The sequence below is a fragment of the Chiroxiphia lanceolata genome, chromosome 10, assembly GCF_009829145.1.
Source record: "Chiroxiphia lanceolata isolate bChiLan1 chromosome 10, bChiLan1.pri, whole genome shotgun sequence".
Classification (NCBI taxonomy): Eukaryota; Metazoa; Chordata; class Aves; order Passeriformes; family Pipridae; genus Chiroxiphia; species Chiroxiphia lanceolata.
The window spans coordinates 4,497,292-4,518,606 of NC_045646.1; the positions used below are offsets into that span (position 1 = coordinate 4,497,292).

Genomic DNA, 21,315 nt, shown 5'->3' on the forward strand with positions numbered 1-21,315 from the left:
CGAGCGCGGCGCCTGTTCCGCTCCCCGCGGCCGCCGGAGCCCCCGCGGCGCCGGGTGAGGAGCGGGGAGCGCGCCGGGGACCCGCCGGGAGCGGCGGCGAGCGGGGCGGCCTCGCCGCGGGTGGAGGGGTGGGAGAGCCGGGGGGAAGGGCGGGAGCGCCCGCGGGGGATGGGAGGGAGCGGCGGCGGCGGCGGCACGGAGGCGGCGGGGAGAGGGGGACAAGGGGAGCGCGGGGGAAGCGGGCGGCACGGCGGCGGTGCGGGGCGGACAGCGGGGAGCCGGGCGGGGCGGAGGGGAGAGCCCGGCGGCGGGAGGGGGAAGGGCTGAGCCGTGCCCGGAGCGGTGCCGGCGGGGCCGGGGTGAGTCACGGCGCGGGTGGGAGCGGCGGGATGCGGCGTCCCGGGAGGGGCTGCGGGGTCGGGGGCCGGGGACTGAGAGTGGGGTCGGTGCCCGGCCCTGGGCTCGGGGGAGCGCCCGTCCTGCGGGGCGTGCTCGCCGGGAGAGCCGCTCCGGGCCACCCCCTCCCCCGCCGGCATCGCCCGTCGGCCGCGCTCGTCCCGGGGCTCCGTGAGTCACTGGGAAAGGCACCCTGCCTCTGGCAGGGAGCCCCAGGATGGCTTGGGTTCCAAGGGGCCTTAAAGCTCATCTCATTCCACCCCCCCTGCCATGGGCAGGGACACCTTCCACTAGCCCAGGTTGCTCCAAGTCCCGTCCAACCTGGCCTTGGACACTCCCAGGGATGGGGCAGCCACAGCTTCTCTGGGCACCCTGTGCCAGGGCCTCACCACCCTCACAGCGAAGGATTTCTTCCTTGTATCAAATCTAAACCTCCCCTCTTTCAGCTTAAAGCCGTTCCCCCTTGTCCTGTCACTCCATGCTCCTGTCAAAGGTCCCTCTCCAGCTCTCTTGAAGCCCCTTCAGGTGCTGAGCAAACCCTGGGATTGCCTGTGACCGGCCCCTCTCTCTGTTCACAGGTTATCAGGAAGGACTGGCAGAACTCCGCTCTAGCACATGAATTCAGCCCATGGCCTGGATCTCACCTCTACTACTAATAACTCGGGCTGGGAAAATTCTGACACACGCCAGTGACATCTGGGCGAAAGGTGACTCTCTAGGGACGTTTAGCTTTTGCTGTCGATCTGGATCAGCCTTTAGTTTGAGGATTTATTTGTGAACTGCCGTAGTAACTCTCGTGGTGGTGGTGAAATCATAAAGCTGGCAGCACAATAAAGCAAGCCCTTAAGATTGTGTTTGATCTCTGGGAGCTGAAAGTGCTGAATAAAATTTTCACGCAACTTAAAACTACGTTTTGGATTGGCTGCGTTAAGATTGACGTTCTTCAGGCTGAGCCTATTTTTCTATTTTAATATTTAAATAGAGACTTGTTTGAAAAGACAGTATATTTTTTAAAGGAAAACAATGATCAAGGATGGACGTGTATCAGCACATCATTTTTTACTAAATTACTGTACAAGACTACTGTGTAAAATAGGGGGTAGGGTATGAAGAAAAGCCTTTTGTATAAATATTGCAGTGGGTTTTTTATATTAGAAAATTGAACAAATAACTAAAAAAGTTGTGTAACCTCTCCATTAGTAATTTTATGGTATTACATGCAAAATGGGTCACAGTTTTTAGTGTTGGAGGCTGAAGAAGTAACATTTTACTGAAAGGATTGTGAAACTTGTTGTACCTGAGGTAATCCAAGATCACTTGAAACTATTTTTTATATGAACAATCAGAAAAATGCACATTTAAGACTAACTTAATAAAGTTCTGGTGTTTAGCAATGGAAAGCCCACAGATGAACTTCCCTCTAGGTCTGGTTTCAGACCAGAAAAGGAGCAGGATCCAAGAGGATGGGAGTCCTCCACTGAAAAAAGCAATGACAGAAATGCATGTAAATAACAAAGTACAGGTTGTAATAAATAAATTGCCAACAATAAAGAAGGAAAACTTGGATGACTATGACGAAACTCCTGTGGAGGCTGATGGGGAACCCGCCAAGCCAAACAGTGCTTCGCTATCTGAGCCTTTGAGTTTAAATCCAGGTTTGAAACACACATTGGCACAGTTTCACCTGAGCAGCCAGAGTTCTCTGGGTGGACCAGCAGCTTTTTCAGCTCGTTATTCCCAGGAGACCATGTCACCCACCGTCTTCCTGCCTCTCCCATCGCCACAAGTACTCTCCGGCCCGCTGCTCATTCCTCCGGACAGCTCCACGGAGCTCACCCAGACTCTGCTGGAGGGGGAATCCATCTCTTGTTTTAAAGTCGGGGGAGAAAAAAGACTTTGCCTTCCTCAAGTGTTGAACTCGGTTCTCCGAGACTTCTCACTGCAGCAGATCAACACGGTGTGTGATGAACTCTACATTTACTGCTCACGGTGCACTTCCGACCAGCTCCATATCCTGAAGGTTTTGGGAATTCTTCCATTCAACGCTCCGTCCTGTGGGCTCATTACACTGACGGATGCTCAGAGACTATGCAATGCTTTACTGCGCCCTCGCACTTTTCCCCAAAACGGCAGTTTTCTCCCCTGTAAGAACACCTTGGCCCAGCTGAAAGAGACTGGCAGTGCCTTTGAAGTAGAGCATGAATGCCTGGGCAAGTGCCAGGGGCTGTTTGCACCTCAGTTCTACCTTGCGCCGGACGACCCGTGTATCCAGTGTCTGGAATGCTACGGGATGTTCTCGCCCCAGACGTTCGTGATGCATTCGCACAGATCCCCGGACAAGAGGACCTGCCACTGGGGGTTTGAGTCGGCCAAGTGGCACTGCTACCTGCACATTAACCAAAAATACCTGGGAACATCGGAGGAGCGGGAGCTGAAGCATCTCTTGGAGGAAATGAAGGAGAAATTCAGTGAGAAAAATCAGAAAAGGACGCGGTCCAAAGTAAGTTCACCTGCTCTGGTAAAACTCCCAAATCTCTTCCTGCTCACACGTAAATACTTGTTTTGGAAGCGCGTTGCTTGGCTTTGCTAAGTGGGAATGCTTGTCACATCAAGCCTAAGTTAAATTTGTAAGAGAGCTTCACCATGGAAATAACATTTCTCATTAAAAGGGGCGGTAATTTCTTTCCTCTTTGGGCTGTAAGTAACCACTCGAGCCAGCTTGGCTCTGTTGGTTCTTGTTCTGTTCTGAGGTATTACAGACTATGGAAAAATCAGGGCCATTGAGGGAATTTTCATTCTCCCATTTGACCTTTGAGTAGGTTTTATGCGGCGTGTGTTGCAGCAGCTGAGCAAAGCAGAAAGGAGCTTGAAAATCAAGTATTACAAATGAATTCTTCATTTGTTATTTGTGCTCCAGCTCACACACGTGGGCAGGGTGGCAACCTGGCTTGCTGGCCACCCATCTCATGACTTGTGTACAGGGTAATGGTGCATTGCTAAAGGGCTATTTAGGAGCCCAAAGTCTGCTTGTTCAGCAAGAGCTTTCTGTTTAAACCACTTGTGTAGAGAAATATGCCAAAAAGAGGGGGGTTTTAAGCAGCCCAAGTAATGAGCTGTAGGCCGGTATCTTGACAATGGTTAATAATAGACGTCTTATTTTTTCCTAAAATACTGCTGCAAGTCTGTGCTGTGGTTCAAAAATACAGAGCTTATTTGTCCCTTGGAGAGCTTCTATTTTAAATAATAAGACAAGCACCAGATAAACATTTACATCATAGATGTTTCCATTCATAGAAAGTACAAGTTTTGGGTATAATTTAAACTTAAAGAGGTCTTTAATGATTTCTGCCCCTTGTCTTTGTTTCTTTTCAGTGTATTTGGTTTTCCGTGTCTGTTTGATGGCTCTTGGTTTGATGATAAATCCATTTTGCCTGTTGGATGTTTTGTGGTGGATTTCAAAATAGCAGCAAGAGCAGCCCAGATGGCTGAGCCCAAAAAGGGGTGCTATAAGCTGACACCTTTTGACATAAATTCCTGAAAAGTTAGTGTTGCAGGAAGGCTTGCTGTAGTAACAGGTACTGTTACAGTGGTGTCAGTCTACAAGAAGGGGTTTTAGCAGCAAATTCCTATGGAAGTCTGCAGTATGGCACACTTCCATGTGCTGAATTAGTTGAAGATGCAGTCTCCTAGCAAGGAGACTTTGCATTTCAACTGATAAAGACCTGTCAGTCTTTATCCCTGCAAAGCCAGCGTAGGAAATAAACTACAGCATGGTGGAAATAGTCTTCCATATTCATACCTATAAATGCTGCTTCCCTTTCCACAGTAGCAGATTTCAGACCATGAGATCTTTCGGTTTCTTGTGCACAGACAAAAAAACCCAGCTGAAATTGGCAGTAGCAGTCATTTGGACTGGACCAGTGCAAATGAAATACAGAAACTTTCTGCAGTCTTCCGTTGCAGACCTGTGTAATTCTTTCTTACAAAGCATCGTATGAAACCAGAGTGAGAAGCTGTGAAAACGTGAACAAAATTAAGTGATGGGGGAGGATTTTTTCTTGGTTTCTTTTTTTTTTTTTTGTCTTGTGGATATTCATCTGGAAAGTATAAAAGATTAGAATAGTTTAGGAGGGCAGTGTTGGAGCACAGCCTCCGTTTCCTTGTCCTGGAGAAGCTTGGGCTGCTTCAGTCATCTTTTCATGGAATCATAGAATTGTTTGGAAGGGACCCTTAAGCTCATCTCGTTCTACCCCCTGCCATAGGCAGGGATACCTTCCACTAGACCAGGTTGCTCCAAGCCCAGTCCAACCTGGCCTTGAACACTTCCAGGGATGGGGCAGCCACAATTTCTTTCCCTCGTTTCTGTGGTGTGAGAGAAGTATTAGGTACAACATTTAGACATTCCCTTTCCTTATACTCCTAAGGGAATTTATTTGCAGGATGTTCCATTTGCCATTCTGTCACCTCTTTACCATCTTTGCTGAGTCAGTACTCTGAAGTGCCAATGCATCTTTGTTATCTTGGAGGGCCCAGGAAGAACAGTTGCCCTTGGCCAGGTCTTTATCCATCTAGTAGTAATAAATCAGTTCATTCCCATGGCCTTTGGAGCATCTTAGATCCCATACCTCGCCTTTCTCCTTAATGTTTCACTCTGAGTTTATTCACCTCACAGTGCATAAATATTCTGCTTCAATATTTTAAGAGCGGACAAAGTACTCAGGAGGTTAATTCCTTTCTGTTCTTTGTGCTAGTAAGAAATCTGTAAGCTGTGTGCTTGATTGTCATAGTTTTCTGTGGAGTTCTAGACTGCAGTGCCACATCCACCTGCTCTTCATGGAACAGCTGTCACCGAGTCTGTGCTGATCTCTGCGCTCGCAGATCCTCGTTTCCTTTGACTTTGCGACAGCTTCTGACCTCTCTGCATTAAAACTTTGTCTTGCTTCTCAGACTAATTCCTTGTGTTGGTCACAGTGTGTGGGGAAAAGCTCAGTGTGAAGAGTTAACATTGCTTCTGAGTATTTTGTAAATCCTGTCTCTGCTGAAACTACTGGCTTAATGATTAGACTGAAAAAACTACTTTCCTATATATTATTTTTCCTTGAAGAACAGCTTTGTCCAACTAGCTTAGAAGACAAATAAGACATTTTTCTTGTAGCCCTTTCAAACAGTTTGGGTATAACTAACTCAATGTGTTTACAGAATTATTTAAGAGCATCTAAAATAAACAAATTGTTGGGTAATGAAATAACATACATATATGTATATATATATATATAAGTAGATGCTTTATTTTATTAACCTGTATGTGGAGGGAAGAATCCTGTTAGAAAATGACTTCATGTTTATGGTTACATTGCATTTTTTTTCATAAGTAAAAATTTGATTGCATGCTGTGAAATTTATTTGCAAAATGCACATTAACGGGTGGACAGTAAAGTCGGTTTCCATTTGAAATAGGTTAAAAAAAAAGTAAAAATCTGACTTAATAACTGGAAAATAGAGATTACATGATAGGTAATTTCATATGTAAATATATAAACATGGTAAAATGGAAGTTGTAAAATACGGACAAATGTGGTTCAGGACAAAATCAGATTGCTGCATACTAGCTGCTATATAAGTAGATTATATGTGATTATTTAAATTACTTGAATGATCTGAGTAAGTAGAAAAGACTTCACAAGTGTCAGGATGAGGCCAATTTTTCTAGAGATTATTCAAGACTTTATTATTTAGAGGCTTGATTATGAATTTACTACTCTGAAGCTCTGCTTCCTTGTGCCCTCCCTCCTTTCTGTCTGCATTGGAACTGACTTGAGGAACTGCAAGGGTGGAGTTAAATTTCAGTTTCATTGTGAGATCCGAGTTTAGGGGGCTGGAAGTTTTGATCAGAATGAAATAGGTGGGATTTGGTCCCTCATGTTGGATTCCAGTCATGTGGGATTCTGCAGACCATGGCACAGACAATCCTGGTGTCATTGGGTGCTCTCTGACTGCCAGGGATGGAGTTCTGTAGCAGTTTATTTCAGGGTGTGTAGTTACAAACTTTTCTGATGATATAGCACACAAGGAGTGATATCCTTTGCTTCACTTGTATTTTTCCCTTTCCTTCGCTTATTAAACAATCTTTATCTTGTCCTGGGAACTTTCTTGTCCTTGTCCCCATCTCGCTGGGGTTGGTGCTGAGGGAGTGGCTGTGTGGGTGTTTGGCAGCTGCCTGGGGTCAGCCAACCACACCCTACCCAAAAACCCACATCCCAGGGCTGTTTTAACACAGTGAAATTAAGAACCAATTTCTTACCTACAAGTCTTGCTTAAATATATGATGAGACACCTTTCCCTTGAAATTACCAGCAACTTTGCAGGGGAGTATGAAGGATCACGAGTAACTTTGATTGAAGTGTGATTCCAAAAATGTTTCTTGAGACACACAACAGGAATTGTTATCCAAGAGAATGCACAGAAGTTTTTAAGATTATATATTCTGATGCACCTGAGTTAATTTTGTTTGTTACTGCAAAGGGAATGGAGTTGTCATGTTACTGTGAGCAGCTCTGCCTGCTTCTACAATAAAAATTCATGATTGAATAAAATTCAGTCCCTGGAACACCATCAAATTGTTCCTTTTTATCTTGTAATAAAGTATCTCACAGGTTTTTAGTCTATGTAGAGATACTTTATTGCAAAAGGCTCCCACAACCTTTTGGGAATCCTAGTTTCTGCTTTCTCTTTCTCCCAAACTTGTTTAACATGCCTCTGGCAGAGTTCTGGGAACTCAGCAGAGCTTTTAGATAGGTTTGTAAAGAGATTTTCTTTTAATTTCATTGCTATTTTGCCCATAATGGGATACTGGAGATCGAGGAAACTTCTGTGGCTTGGCCTCACCCTGAAGCTCTGCCAAAGACACCCCACTTCCCATACTCCAGTTTCTCAGATGTGTCTGTATTAATGGTGTAAATGCCATTCCTCTGAGGAGTGCTTATGAAAATGTAAATAACATGTACCTATGTTCCAATTACCAATTTATTTTCTTTTCTTTAGGCAGAGCCACAGCAGAACCTGGAATTATCGCAGTGGTATCCAGTTATAAAGCAAGAAGCAGAAGCTGATCCTCAACCACCCTCCTTTTTCCATCCCAGGTAACTGAATTTCCTGGTTAAAAGTATAAGTGCTGTCAAATATTTAAATATTTTTGGCTATTTAAGTGTAATTCAAACTGAAGAAAAAGGTATTTGCAACCTGAACTGTTAAGGAAACTCTAAGGGATCACACAGGGATAATTGAACTCTAACTTTTTATGCATTTCTTAATGTCAATACTAATGAACTGCTTGTGAGTAGTTTTTGGTACAGGACTCAAGCTGTGATCTGTGAGTGTTCTTCAGTAGGCAATACTATTGAAATGTAATTAAAATTTCACTTTTCAGAGTAGAAATGACAGAAGATAATTTTTGACCTTTCACATTATAGTACAGTGCATGCTCCTGGAAAGCTGCACAGGACCCACTTATGGTGAAAGCAAGCTAATTTTCTTCCAGAAAAGACTTGTAAAAAGTGTTTGAAGGCTTTCTTCCACAGTGGAGCAATGGCTGCAGCTGAGTTGTCTGTTGAGTAGTTTCCTGGTTTGAGAAACCAAGTGCATTTCCTTAACTTCTCACACAGTTTGTCATCTGCTTCAGTGAGGGAAACAGTTTTTCTTGACCTCCTGTGTGCCTTCACCCCCTGTGGTTACACAGGGGGAATTTGGGTCAGAGCAGACCCTTTTGGTTAACAGCAGGCAGCAAAGCAGCAAACACATCACACTGGTTCCCACACAGGCACGAGAATGGGAGCACTCCTGTGATGGTCCCTCACATTCCTGTTTCTGTCAGTGCCTTCCTTCAGACCCAGGAGAAAGGGAGGTGTTGGAGACAGCATTGTTGACTCCAGCATCGGGACACTGGTTGTCTTGGTACTGACCTGGACACATCTGGGACTCTCTTCCCTCTGTACTACCCAAAAGCTGAATGGTGAGGTTGGAGTGGTACAAAGGGATGCTCCTGGGAGCCCAGGAAAATCCAAACAGGCCACTCAGTGTATGTGGAAAAGAAGGTCCAGCATTGGTCTGGGACATACCCCAGCACCGTCAGGATGCAGCTTTGCTGTTTAAGATGCTCACTGCCACTTCACTGATCACTTCCTCATCCTCCACTGCTAATATAAGTATAAGGATTATGAAAATGCTAGAGAGTCTGTCTGGATTTAGTGGCATTCTAATTTCACTCTTTGAATTTAAATGAAGACTTCATATGATTTTCTGTATGTTTTTTTTTTTTAATCAGCCATGTTTGGAAAATCCTCTTGTTTGATAGCCTCAAAACCTTATCTAGATTATCTACTCAGTAAAGATTAAGTGGATTGTTAGGATTTCCTTTTGCATAGGAAAAATTTAAAAAGGGTGTGCTTATTTTTTACAGTTTGAACTCAAATTAAACTTACTGCTCTGTACCAGCCATCATTTATTATGTCTTACCTTTCACTATGAATTTTACTCTTCTGCTGTTTCAGTTACTACCTTTATATGTGTGATAAAGTGGTTGCCCCGAATGTATCTCTTGCATCACAATATAAGGATGTTGCAAAAACAACAGTCAAAGCTTCAGAAGTAATTAAATCCTCACCTGGGCAGTCGGAGAAGAAGCTCAGCAGTGGAAAGCACAAAAAGGCTGCCTCCTATCCAGAGGTTTCTCTTGAAGAACAGGAAAAAATTGACTTGAAAAGTGGTGTGGAGCAGCATAAACGTTTAGGTGAGTAGTCAGAATCATGTCTAAGTCTTTGATTTTTATAGCACAGAATTTTGGAAAGTGTAACACCACTGAGCAAGAACTTTGTGACATCACCTCAGGTTTCCAAAAATTCCTCACACCTTTTTGTTATCTTGCTTTTCTTTGCCTTTTTTTTTTTTTTCCCCCCACTCTGGGAGTTGAATGTTCTGTGGTTATTATGCTGTGTTCTTCTTTTCTGTGTAGATCCACCTGTGGTGCCGACTCGTCCTGCGAGAGGTGGGAAATCCGAGCGCGTTTCTTCCAAACTCACCAGAGACTCTGCCCGTGCCGAAGGGGGGGGTGATGCACGGACCTTGTCCCCCACGCTCATGAAAGACATCAGTTGTGAAGATGACAAGGGAAAGATCATGGAAGAAGTGATGAAAACCTACATCAAACAGCAGGAAAAGCTGAACACCATTTTGCGGAGGAAGCAGCAGCTCCAAATGGTACAGTGCCAGTCTGAGAGCGCTTCACCTCTGACACCAGAGAGCTGCTGGGAGCTGGCTGGCCCCAGAGTCAATAGCACAGATTACATTCATTTAGGAACAGCAAAACACACAGATCATCTTTCCCTCAGCTTGAATCCAGACACCAGATCTTTAGTATCCGTTACGCTCAGGAGGTTTGAGCTCGCTAATAATTGGTGTCTCTTCAGTTTGCAGCTGCTGGGTCCAAGCAGCTCCTGCTTTTGCTGTATCCTCTCAAATTTCTCAGTTTTAAGGGTTTTAAAGAGGTGACATCAATATTCTAGGAATGGTCTTATCACTGCCCTGTACAAAAAAAGAACACCATCCTCCTATTTCAGTTTACTGAGGCTTGTTTTTAGGGATTTTAGTTTTAGCCCTTTTGTAATAATGGATGATTTTAGAGGCTGGTGCTTACTTGTGACATTTTTGTTTTCTGAATTAAGTTATATACTGTCTTTGCTTCTTACATTCATGGAACAGACCTAATATTTTATTTTAATTTATTTTAGTTTAGTTTAAATGCTAATCTCAGATTCTATGAGTTCAGGTAGGGCCCTAAAGCTACCACTTTTAGGTTGTTCTGCTGTCGGAGGTAAAGCTTGTAGGTAAGTTAAAATAAATTAAGTCTTCAAAAATTTCAAAATACTAGTGGAAAAAGAAGTCAAACACATTTATTCTGTTTTCTGATGATGCACTTCTTTCAACTTCAGAGTAAACCAGTAAACCAGGTTTTTTTATTTTTCTGGTCTTAGAAAAAAAGGTGTATGTGATCTTGATTTTTCTTTACAGGAAGTGGAAATGTTAAGTAACTCTAAAGCTATGAAGGAACTGACTGAAGAGCAGCAGAATTTACAGAAAGAACTAGAGTGTTTGCAAGCAGATCATGCTCAAAGAATGGAAGAGTTTTATTTTGAGCAGAGAGACTTGGAGAAGAAACTGGACCAAGTGATGAAGCAAAAGTGTAGCTGTGACTCCAATTTGGAAAAAGACAAAGAAGCTGAATATGCAGCACAGGTGAGAAGGGAAGGTTTGTTTCCAGCCTAACAGTATTTAGTTATCAGGAAATGGTGAAGCTGTTGCTCAGGCGCTTAAGGGTTTCATTTTCTCTGTGTGTTTTGACACCACAGACAAATACCAAAATAGGTCACAGTGACAGCAATATTTATTTCCCTGTCCCTTGATTAAAGCTGGGGTAGAATGCAACTTACAGAAACACATGATGTTATTGATGAAATATTAATCTTAAACATGAGGTCTGTTATATCCTCATTTAAAACAAACTGTTCTGAATGTATATGGGCTTGCCAGCGGTATAGAGTTAAACAGTCTCATTTTATTTCTTTGAATAAGCTATTCATCTTCTTCCTTTTATGCTAAAAAGAATTAGCAGCATAACTTGCTGCTCTTTCTGTTCCTCAGTGGAACAGAATCTTCTGCACTATCTGCTGAGCCCCTTCTGTGCTGCAGCAGAACATTTGGCCAGGAGTTCTCTTGGAAATGAAAATGATATTTGTGTCTCTCATTCCTGCCCCTTGGATTCATATGTCAAAACCTGTGGAGTTGTTGTTTTTTCCTTTCACTTTCCTTTCAGCTTTTACTATTGTCCCTTTATGTTGGAGGGTATTCATGTCATTCCAATAGGACAAAATATAGCCAACGCCAAAGGGAATCCTGGAATACCCTTTTAAAAATCAGCTGCAGTTATGATCAAATGTATAGTGATGTATTTTGCACCATGTCACAGAAAACTAGTCCTAACAGACTCATTTTTGAAGTAAACAAAATCGAAAACTTGAGCTCAGCAAAGTTTTGTGGTCATTTATTTGTTCCTGACTGTGTATATTTCCTGTTCTTACTGACTCAAAGTGAGAAACAGGCAGTACTTGAGAGACAGGTTTTGGTATTTTTGGTGAGTAGGGCAGAGACCAGCATCGTAAATCCTTCTCACGAATTTAATTTCATGACATCCCACTCCACTGATTCCTGGCCTTTGCTGCCAGAAATAATCCTCTCTGACTCAGGCCTGATTTACTAAACATCTGGTACAAGCCCTATTAGTGCAAGTAACGACGTGTTCGAATTCGTGAAGATAATCATGTATAGCACGTTTCATGTGGCTTGTGCAGCTTGCTTTCTTTAGAGGGTAAAAACCATGGATTGTTCCCCCAAGTTCTAACTTCTTCTGAAGTTAGACTTTGAAAACTAAATGCATTCCTTGTGTAAAAGTTTACTGTGATATTACCTGTGTGGCAGAGCTATTCACAACATATAATTGGAACATTTTTCTTCTCTTATCACATCTTATAGTAGATTTTGGTTCCAAGAAGCATCAGATTTAAACAGAGGTCCTGGGAACAGGAAACTTCCCCAAGCCTTAATCCAATGTCTTCCTGAAGCCGTTGCCCAGGCTGCCTTTTTGTCAGAGAACTGTGGACTAGGAGGAACCCTCTGTGTGCATTAAACAGAATTAATAATTTGGGATTTGCTACTTGCTTAAAAGTCTCTTTTTCTTTTTAGGCCTGTCTAGGCACTACCTTCTCTCTCTTTTTGGCTTCTTTATTGAATTGACTTCTTTATTGTCTACTTTAATTGTTGCTTCACCCTGTCAATCAGAGCAGGGCAGAATAACCAGTACTGGTACCTTTCCTTAGAGCTGGAAATCAAAACTCAGCCAGAGAAATGTGTATGTGGGACGTGCTGCAACATGCAGGCAGTGGGCACTGTTGTGCTGCAGCACTTCACTGAATCCAAGTCGTGGAGTCAGAGGACTTGCATTAACAGCCTATTACTGTATTCCAAAGATGAAGGAGGTACTTTATTTCTGTGTTTAAACATAAAATATTTCACAGAAACATTTGAGTGGACTCAGGTTTACGTGGTTATGGTCAAGATTTTCTAAATGTCATTTCTGGTAATTCTGTTTCATTTATACTAAAGGGTATCAGAAAGCAGTGTTGGTGGGTTTGTTTGCTCTAGAAATGCATTCAGGTATTGAAATAAAGAAGTAACATTTTGTCAGGTCGGAGAAATGAACCTGGGAAATGAAAAGGTGCAGCTTGTCCTGGGATTTGTGAAACATCTGATGCAGACATCATCCTAATCTCCCCAACAGATTATATGTATTGTCAACGGGGTCTAGTGTGACAGGTCCTATAACTACAATTTATATATATTTAAAAATTAGATTTTCTCATTTTTGCTAAAATGTGCTCTACCTCTCTGTCTCTCCTGTTTCACAGCTGGCAGAACTGAGACAGAGGTTGGATCATGCAGAGGCAGATAGACAAGAGCTTCAGGATGAACTGAGACAGGAACGAGAGGCACGGGAGAAGTTAGAGATGATGATAAAGGAATTGAAGCTACAGATCCTGAAATCTTCAAAAAATGGGAAAGGAAAATAGAAATCGGAAGAGGAAGCACGACTGCCTCCTTCAAACAGGGTGTTTTGGTTTTTAATGAGTTGTGAACAATTTCTGTGTGCTGAGAAAAAGTGTTCTCTACAGGTTTCTTTTTCCCAGACAGGTCCAGATGAAGATATACATAGATATAAATAACTAGAGATAGATAGACATTTTTAGATTTTCCTAACCAATGAAAATCTGCATTGATTTGTACTGGTGTTTTTCTCAAACAATGAAAAATATGAAACCCTTGGTTTAGAGTGACCAGTTTCTGTCTATTTCTGACACAGTCTTAAGGACTCAACACTTTTTAACGCTGTCTGTTAAAACATGTGTGGGTATCTTTATTTTGCTATCAATTGCACATCCAGTTATACAAGTACATTAAGAACATTCTGAATTCTTCCAAGTCAAAAATAGTTTGGGTTTCAGTGAGAAGTAAATGTTCTTGAACCGAGGAAAGTAAAGGCAGCTTTTCATCTGTTAGGTAATGCTCAAAATTGCCACAATGACTGATGATTGAGCCTCAAAAGTGATTTACCAGCATGAGTTTTCCCTATAATTTCATTGTGTGAAGTCAGGTTGATCTTTTCAGTATTGTCTATTTAACAGCTTGTTATCAATCTAAAGAGTGCTTGAGCCAGCGCTTACCTGCTGTGCTGGAAGAAGAAAACATTGGGATTTTTTTAAATTAATTAAAAAATTTACAATTACAGTGGAATCTTTGGAAGTTAAAAATTCACAAGTTTTCTTCTGTTTTCTTCTATGTAGTAGGTGTGAAAGAAACATTAATAAAAGGCTTAAAGGTGGGGCTATTTCTTCTAGAAACTGAGAAAGCTTGACTTAACTGTTTTCAAGATTCTAATGCTTTCAAGAAAAATATTTATTAAGGAATATGTGTTAATTTCTTTAGCACCCTAAGCCTCCACACTCTGAGCTTCTTGCCGACCTGTGGGTTTTTCTTTCATTACATAGAACAGGCCTTAACTGACATTGTGATCATAGCTTAAAAAATAAAATTCTGAGGTATGGCACTTTGAAAAATCATTTTGATAGTCTCTGTATTTGACTGGCATGGTAGGGTTACCATGAGTTAAGAAATACAGCATGTTTGTTAAGCTATAGCGTTGGGAAATGTGTAATTGTACAGAATTACTGTTTTATGTATATATAATGTTTGAGTACTTCTGAAGTCTGGTTCCTAGTGGATTAAATGCATGGCTACAGAGTTGGATGAAGAAATACTTTATTTGCACTTCTCTCCAAAAAGTTGGATACAGCTGGCAGATGTCAGCTGATCATGTCAGTGATAGGAATATTTTCGTAATTCTAGTATTTCACTACATAATTTTAACTTGTGCTTTAGCTTCTTTTTTTAAGGTACTTAGGTTTAATATCCTCTTAATAGTTCAGTTAATTTTGGATGAAGCCACTAGTAAAAGCCTACGTTGATTAATTTTTTTCCCTGAACTTGTAAAACTGAAAACTTTTGAGCTCTTTTTTGTTTCTGTTTTAGTGGTATAACAAGACTGAATATCACAGAGGAAGATGAAATTGCACATATCTTTAAATTGGATGAGAAATGAGGTGGTAAATTAAATGTCATGGAGTCATAGGACGATTTTTTTATAACTATGTACAATTTTGTTTATGAACTCTGTTTCATAGTTACACTGACAATTAAAAGCAGGATAGATGAAAAATTATCAATTTTCTTTGTCAGTGTCGATCAGAATCATAGAATAGTTTGGATTGGAAGGGGCCTTCAAGATGATCTTGAACCACCCCCCTGCCAGAAAAAAACCCCCAGATTATATTTTCCCCTTCTTCAACTCCATCTCCAAATTCTTGCATTAAAAAAAATAAAAAAAAAAAAAAAAAAGGCCTGTCTTTGCAGTGTGGTTTGGAGGAGAAGGTGCTGACTAAATAGTTCTGGCTGTGTATGCAGCACTTGTTTTAAAAATGCCATAAATGTTTTATTGTACCAACCACCAAACCCAGGGATGGCAGGAGAGGAGGCAGGAATATTGATAAAAGTGTGATGATTAGGGAATGGAGCAAGTTGTTCAACTTGCTTGGCAGATCCTGCGTTGGATTAGCTGGATGGGCAAGGGGAAAAGGTGTTATTAAAGGATGGAGAGATGCATTTCTAGTTGCTTTTCAGTGTCAGTGTTTGGACCCAGACTCGCTGGGTTGTCAGTGTAGATAAATAAGGCCACCAGCTCGTTTAATACAGCTGCAGTGACTAATTCACACAGTATTTATAGCTTAGCTGTTGAATGTATGGAATCCTCCTGGGATTATTATATTAGAACACTGTATATTCTGTTTCCATGCAGGTCTTGTCTCTATTTTGTGACTTCTGCTCAGATCTCCCCTTTTGCCAGCAGTTGATATTCAGCAGCACTTGGTGGACTGCTGGAGGCTCTTAAAATGCTGGTGTCTGTCCTTTGTTCTAATATTTTCACTGTTGCAAGAATTCCAGCAGCTATAGGATGTTTTACCAATTCCAACTGCAGATGAGGCCTCCTGATCGTTTTCAGACATCTGGCTGATAAAGCTAATGGGACGTTTATTAAAATGACTTTAAAAGTAGCTTTGTAAATATTCCATTTAGTTAATCTAAAGTTAGAATGCATTTTAAATTATTGTAATCCTCTTAAAATTCTTAAATACTACTTTCAGGCTCTTGGCGTAACATAATTTTCGTACGCGTAGTCTTAATTTTATACTGATTTTCAGTAATAATGTATACATAAATGTGCCATAGACTTTTGTGTGTTCACAGTCTTCGAAAGATAGTTTTTTAGTAAACTGTAAATAGTACTGTATAAGTTCTAGAACAAATATATGTTGACTTTTTTTTTTTTTTTTTGCCCCTACCTTACGCTAGTTCTATTGAATGGTTTATTTTGCAGCCTGATTTAGGAACTTGGAATGCACACTTGAGGGCCCTCACTTAAGTGCACACTTAATGGTAGAAACTAATTCTGTCATCAGGTCCTTGCTTTTAGTCATAGCATTCTCATTTTATGTATTGTTATTTGTTTTGCCTTCAGCTATTGCTTGCTGGTCTTTCAGGCAGGAAGTCATGTTCCCAGATACTTGTGACATGAAGCCTGTAGGAAAAAAAAAAATCCTAAAATTGCCCCTAATTTGAAAGTTGGATTATTAAACACCTAGGGCAAGATTGAATTTGCCTAGTGCACCTTTTGGAACAAAGTAAGTAGGATTCAAGGTGAATACCTAGTTTGCTCCTATACATTTTTAAAAGAGAACTTTCACGTGCTTTGTGTACTTTAATCAACAAAATATAAGAGCTTAGAGAGTAAAACTCTTGTAATTTTGGCAGTCTAGAAACATCCTCACTCGCAGTATTACCAGGTATCCCTCAACGAAAGAGATTTTTATCTAAATCTCCAGATTTAAGTCCGTGTTTTAGGTTTTTATAAAGCATATCGTTCAGTTTGAGCATTTAGATGAATGTAGTCATGTTTCACCTTAAACTAATTTTATTCTATATTTAATATATTGATAGCTTAGGTGTAAAACCATTTGTACATAGTAAAGGCATAATGCAATTAGTGAAGTAGGAAAAGTTGGGTGGGAGCATAAAGCTACTGGTGGCCTGGAAAAAAAATAAGTCTTGGCCCATATTTTAGAAGTCACAATGTTTTATTCATACATCTTGTTTTATATCGGGGAGGGGATAGCTAGAATGTGTTATGAAATTTTTGGAAACCTTTCCTAGCATTAGTCAGGAGGTTGGCCTTGCAGTGCTGTCATGGTCAGCTACCTAGAATTCACTTGTTTGTAGAGTATATATTTTGATTGTCGGTAAAGATAACAACTTTGTATTTTTTCTGCACTTAATTTGTGTAATTAATCCACACAACAGAGTTTTCTATAACATGGTGAAGTCGACAAAAGACGTAATTGCTCCTACCTGTTAATCTGTGCTTGCAATATTTCAGTAATTTTATTTAAGCCATCAATAGGAAGCAGCAGAAAGCTGCAAATTTCAATATTTTTTTTTTGCTCATTACATTTGTAGTGTGCGTGTTCATCAGTTTTCTTTACAGAAAGCTTGTAGAATTTTCTATTTGCTGCATATATCTATTTAAAAAAATGCAGTCATTTTTTAGCTTTTGTGAAAGCAGTTATTGCTTACAAATTGCACGATGATTTTCTAGTGTGTCTCCATTACTTAGCAAATTGTTTTTTTCAGGGTTAGTGGTTCAGTTGGAAAACGCTTGGAAAACGAGTTTTAAGCACTTCATCAAGCACAGCAAACACGGTATAAAACTTTGCTATTTGAAAATGGATTAAATGTAACAATACCAATTGAATTTTTTTTTGTCTTCTAAGAGATACCTCACTTAAAGGAAAGCACAGCTGTACTGTATTTAAACTAATTCTAGGAAATAATAAAAAAGTTGGTCTGAAATATTTCGTTGCCGTCAACGTTGCTTTCTGTGATTGACAAAACGTTTTTGTGTTTTCATCCTCGCTCTCCAAAGTATTTTTTGCTGTTGACATGCCAGTATAATTCTCTCAAATGACAGAAAGTAGCTGCAAAACAACCGAGTCCGTGTGAGCTCGAGGCAACAGGTTGAATGATATTCTGAAACCGTAGGAAAAACGATCCGTGCATTCAACAATTTTTAATACTTTGCCAATGATGTACAGTCTTATTGTCAGCGTTGCTGTGGTTGCATTACATGACACACAGAACTGTCCTCTACCTCACGTGAGATTTAACAGATATTTTATATGGTTTTAGTAAACAAGATGCATCTATCTGGTCACTTAGTTTACAAATTTTGAATTATATTTATTGAAACATGACATACTGTGCTCTTAGCTTATACCTCAATTGTATTTTGTGCTGTTATCCATTTCCATGCCTTGTAAATACCTGTATAGATCGTGGATTCAAAAGCAAATAAAGAACTGTAATGTCAGAACACTTTGTCGTATTTTTGAACACCGACTTCTAAACTTGACTCTTTGAAGGTGTTTAACACGAGGACAGAGCCTTCCTTGCTTTGATTACAGCAAATTAAAACCTGATTATGCTGAAATTTGTTAGCAGAACTCCCGTGGCCTGCAGCAGGTCCCCACTTCTCTAGAAGGTATTTTTAGCAAAATCTACAAGATCAAAGCTCTCCCTCCCCACGACTCCACTTCCTAAAGCTCTTATGGCTCTGTCAAAGTATTGACACGAAGATTTCTGTGTATCTTGGCATAAATTTGGGGGTTATACCTGTAAATACAACCACTTGCAGCTTGGCAAGTTCTGTGGTGCTCAGTTTTGTCACCACTCAGCTGCTCAAGCAATGTTTGAGTTGTTCACACCTCTCTTCAAGAGCTCAATAATGGATGAGGTTAAAACCACACATTACCAGAATAAATGCTGAGTTAATACAAAGTTAAAATCAGAAATGAGAATTTTACTGTTTCCTGAAAAATGGTTACTGCTGATGGGAAATATTTCCTAGAGCGACTCTTGGGAGTTCTTAGTTTTTGTAAACCACGTGATTGTGTTACTTAACACAAGTTTTATGTCCTATCAGAGAGCTTAAATAGCAGAAAATTCAGAATAGGAGAGGGAAGGAGCAGTTGAGATGAAAAAAGGGAGCAGTTCCTCTAAGCTGTATATGAATGAGTCTTCCATTTACCATGAGCTTCCACCACTTAATAAGCTGTATGCTGTTGGTCACTTAAAAACACCCTGTATTGTAGTAAAATAAAACTCTTGGCACAAGTAATATTTTGGAGTTTTTCTGGGTGATTTTATGCATCCTGAGAGTTTTTTCTAGGCAGATAAGAAAGCACGTTCACATACACACACTTTGGTATTTTTTCTTCTCCTCAAATCAGTGCAAAAATGCTTTGTCCTTGTTTTAAGGAACTGTTCTTGCATATAGGAAATCCTGATGATGATTCGGGTTATTGCAAACCCTTAATGCTACTGTGTAATTGTCCATGTTTTACAGCTGAGGAGAGAAAGGCATGGTATGAGTCAGGACAAAGATTAAATTGATATTTTCATGAGCTCAGCCTTCAGTATAGAAGAAAATGAAAAACAAGCTGTATCACTTAAACCTGCTTTTATTCTGCATCCTAACTTGCATTTTCATACTGCTGTGTTTCTAAATAGGGAGCAGCTGTAGGGCTGAAGATGTAAAGAAAAAGTTCAAGGTGAGTCATCTGGATGAGAAAGAGCCATGGGGTGTTGATAGCTTGGCTATGACTAATTGCAGCTCCTGTCTTTTGTCAGAGAGAACAATGAGGATCAAACAGAAACCGTGTGAGTGAAGGGTAAAAGATTGATCTTGTAGGAGTTCACACTGTTGCTGAAATTAATGTGTGTGCAGCAGTGTCTTTTAAAAGGGTAACTTTTAAGACTGTGGCCCAAAGTGATTCAGTTTATTTGGCATATTGCTGGGAAGTCATTCTTATTTCTTATTTTATTGATCTTGTAAATCATTGTTCACTTGTCTCATAGTAACTTATACTCACTTAACTACTGATGGTGTGATTTATAAGACAGATAAAATTCTGTCTCTATCGACATTAGTGAAATAATTCACACTGTACCCTCTGGGCTCCAGCTCCAATACTATTGAATAGTGTTAGTTACCAAAGTGTAAAATTTATTCCTTGCCTGTTTAGCTGCTGCACAGTCCCTGATAAATACATTTGTGAAGGAAAACATGGAGTTAAGAAGGTTTTGTGGTTAAGGAAGATGTAACTGTAGGAGACCGAATTACAAAAGGATGTGTTTGCAACCTGCAAATTAATACCTTGCAGCATTTTAAAAATACTTTTATTGTGCATTAGGATGCACCTGCACTATCACTGTGTAAAAATACCTCTAACCTCAGCTTTGGGATGAAATTTGTAATCTTATCTCCTTCCAAATTCAGGAGGCAACACATGATCCATCCAAAGCAAATGTGCAGTCCAGGAAGTGGAACAACACTAGCTTCACTCAAGAGAAGACAAGTTTATCTACTGAATAATAGATAAGCAGGGATATTGTTTGGGGAAAGATTTAGTCTATCTAGAATTGAACCCTAGGCAACATAAAAATGGTGGTTGGATGTAAGAACAGCATGCTCCACCTGAAGTGGGTGCAGTAGAGGAGTAAGTTATGTTGGCAGATGGAATAGCATCAGGAAAGTCAATTTTTCACAAAAATACCATAAACCAGGTATCACAAAAAAACAAGGAGTAACCAACAATATAAAACAAATGTGAAAGCAACTATTAAATTTCTATTTATTATAAAAGTTTCTCTTTAAAGATAATTTTCAGCTATTTATATAGTAACTCCAATGTGCAGGTGAAGCTTTGTGACAAAACTGTGCCCTCAGTGTCCTTGAATTTTGAATCTAAGGAACAGATGAAGCTTAGGATGCTCTTGTTCATGTTTTTCACTTTATTTGCTAAAAATGGGGGGAAATACCGTTGGATGAAAGAGGATGAAGAGCAGGATATATTTCATTCCCAACACCTTAATCGCAGAGTGGGGCTTCCAGTATTTCTCACTAACAGCTCCAGGAGGGAAGCAAATCCATTGTAGTGTCATTTTTTTGCCTCTTTTCCCTCCCCATGCACCACAGACAGCTCTCCACTAGTGGTCTCTCCAGGCACGTGGCATCTGCCGAGATCCAAACCTTCCCCTGGTAAACCCAGCAGCGCTGGAGGAGGATGCACAGTGAGGAAATGTCTTTAGGAGTGTGTTGGCACGCGATAACTCATTTATGTGTTATGAAAAATACAAAGCAACGTTAGGAAAATATCCTGCCTGCCTGCTTTTCCTGATGCAGAACAAGCTGCAAAGTTTCCCTTCTTTTGTCGTTTTGAAGTGGGCTGTTCCTGTTTTATCAAATACACTAAAATTCGTATAATAAATTGCCTCAGACTAAAAGTCTGAGTTAAAATCTGCTCATTCTATTTTGAGCGTTCAAAAGTGGAAGTAAGATGCTGTTAAAAATACACATATTTAAGACTCGGTGACTGTTAGTTAATGCTTCTGAAAAGCCAGGTGCAGCAGAGAATGCAGTGATGAGTCTTTTATATTTTTACAGTTACTGAAAACACCAGGAAATACCCGAGAGTGATTTTTTCCCTTTACTGCAGCTGTGCTGATGGCTTTGGTGAGATGATCAGTTCCACCTCTCCAGTAACTCTGTCCACCACGTTTCTTCCCTCATCATTCCACGAGGAGGTACCA

General features: G+C 40.6%; 1 protein-coding gene across 2 annotated transcripts; it reads left to right on the plus strand.

Annotated features, from left to right (window-relative positions):
* SKIL (SKI like proto-oncogene) lies at nucleotides 1-18,037 on the plus strand. 2 transcript variants are annotated; one of them, XM_032697980.1, is made up of 7 exons: nucleotides 1-54; nucleotides 975-2,896; nucleotides 7,438-7,535; nucleotides 8,943-9,181; nucleotides 9,404-9,648; nucleotides 10,459-10,683; nucleotides 12,909-18,037. In XM_032697980.1, exons 2-7 carry the CDS (start codon nucleotides 1,790-1,792, stop codon nucleotides 13,068-13,070), a joined length of 2,076 nt encoding a protein of 691 aa, XP_032553871.1. In that variant the 5' UTR covers nucleotides 1-54; nucleotides 975-1,789; the 3' UTR covers nucleotides 13,071-18,037. The 2 variants fall into 2 exon arrangements, with proteins under 2 accessions (XP_032553871.1, XP_032553872.1); XM_032697981.1 differs by lacking the exon at nucleotides 1-54 and adding an exon at nucleotides 335-359.
* The last annotated feature ends 3,278 nt before the right edge of the window (nucleotides 18,038-21,315 follow it).

Excerpts from the sequence above, each read along its gene's own strand:
- SKIL (XM_032697980.1), top strand. The coding sequence starts at position 1,790 with ATGGAAAGCCCACAGATGAACTTCCCTCTAGGTCTGGTTTCAGACCAG. Across the intron at positions 9,182-9,403 it reads GGAGCAGCATAAACGTTTAG|ATCCACCTGTGGTGCCGACT; the intron begins GTGAGTAGTCAG and ends TTTTCTGTGTAG. Across the intron at positions 10,684-12,908 it reads AAGCTGAATATGCAGCACAG|CTGGCAGAACTGAGACAGAG; the intron begins GTGAGAAGGGAA and ends CCTGTTTCACAG.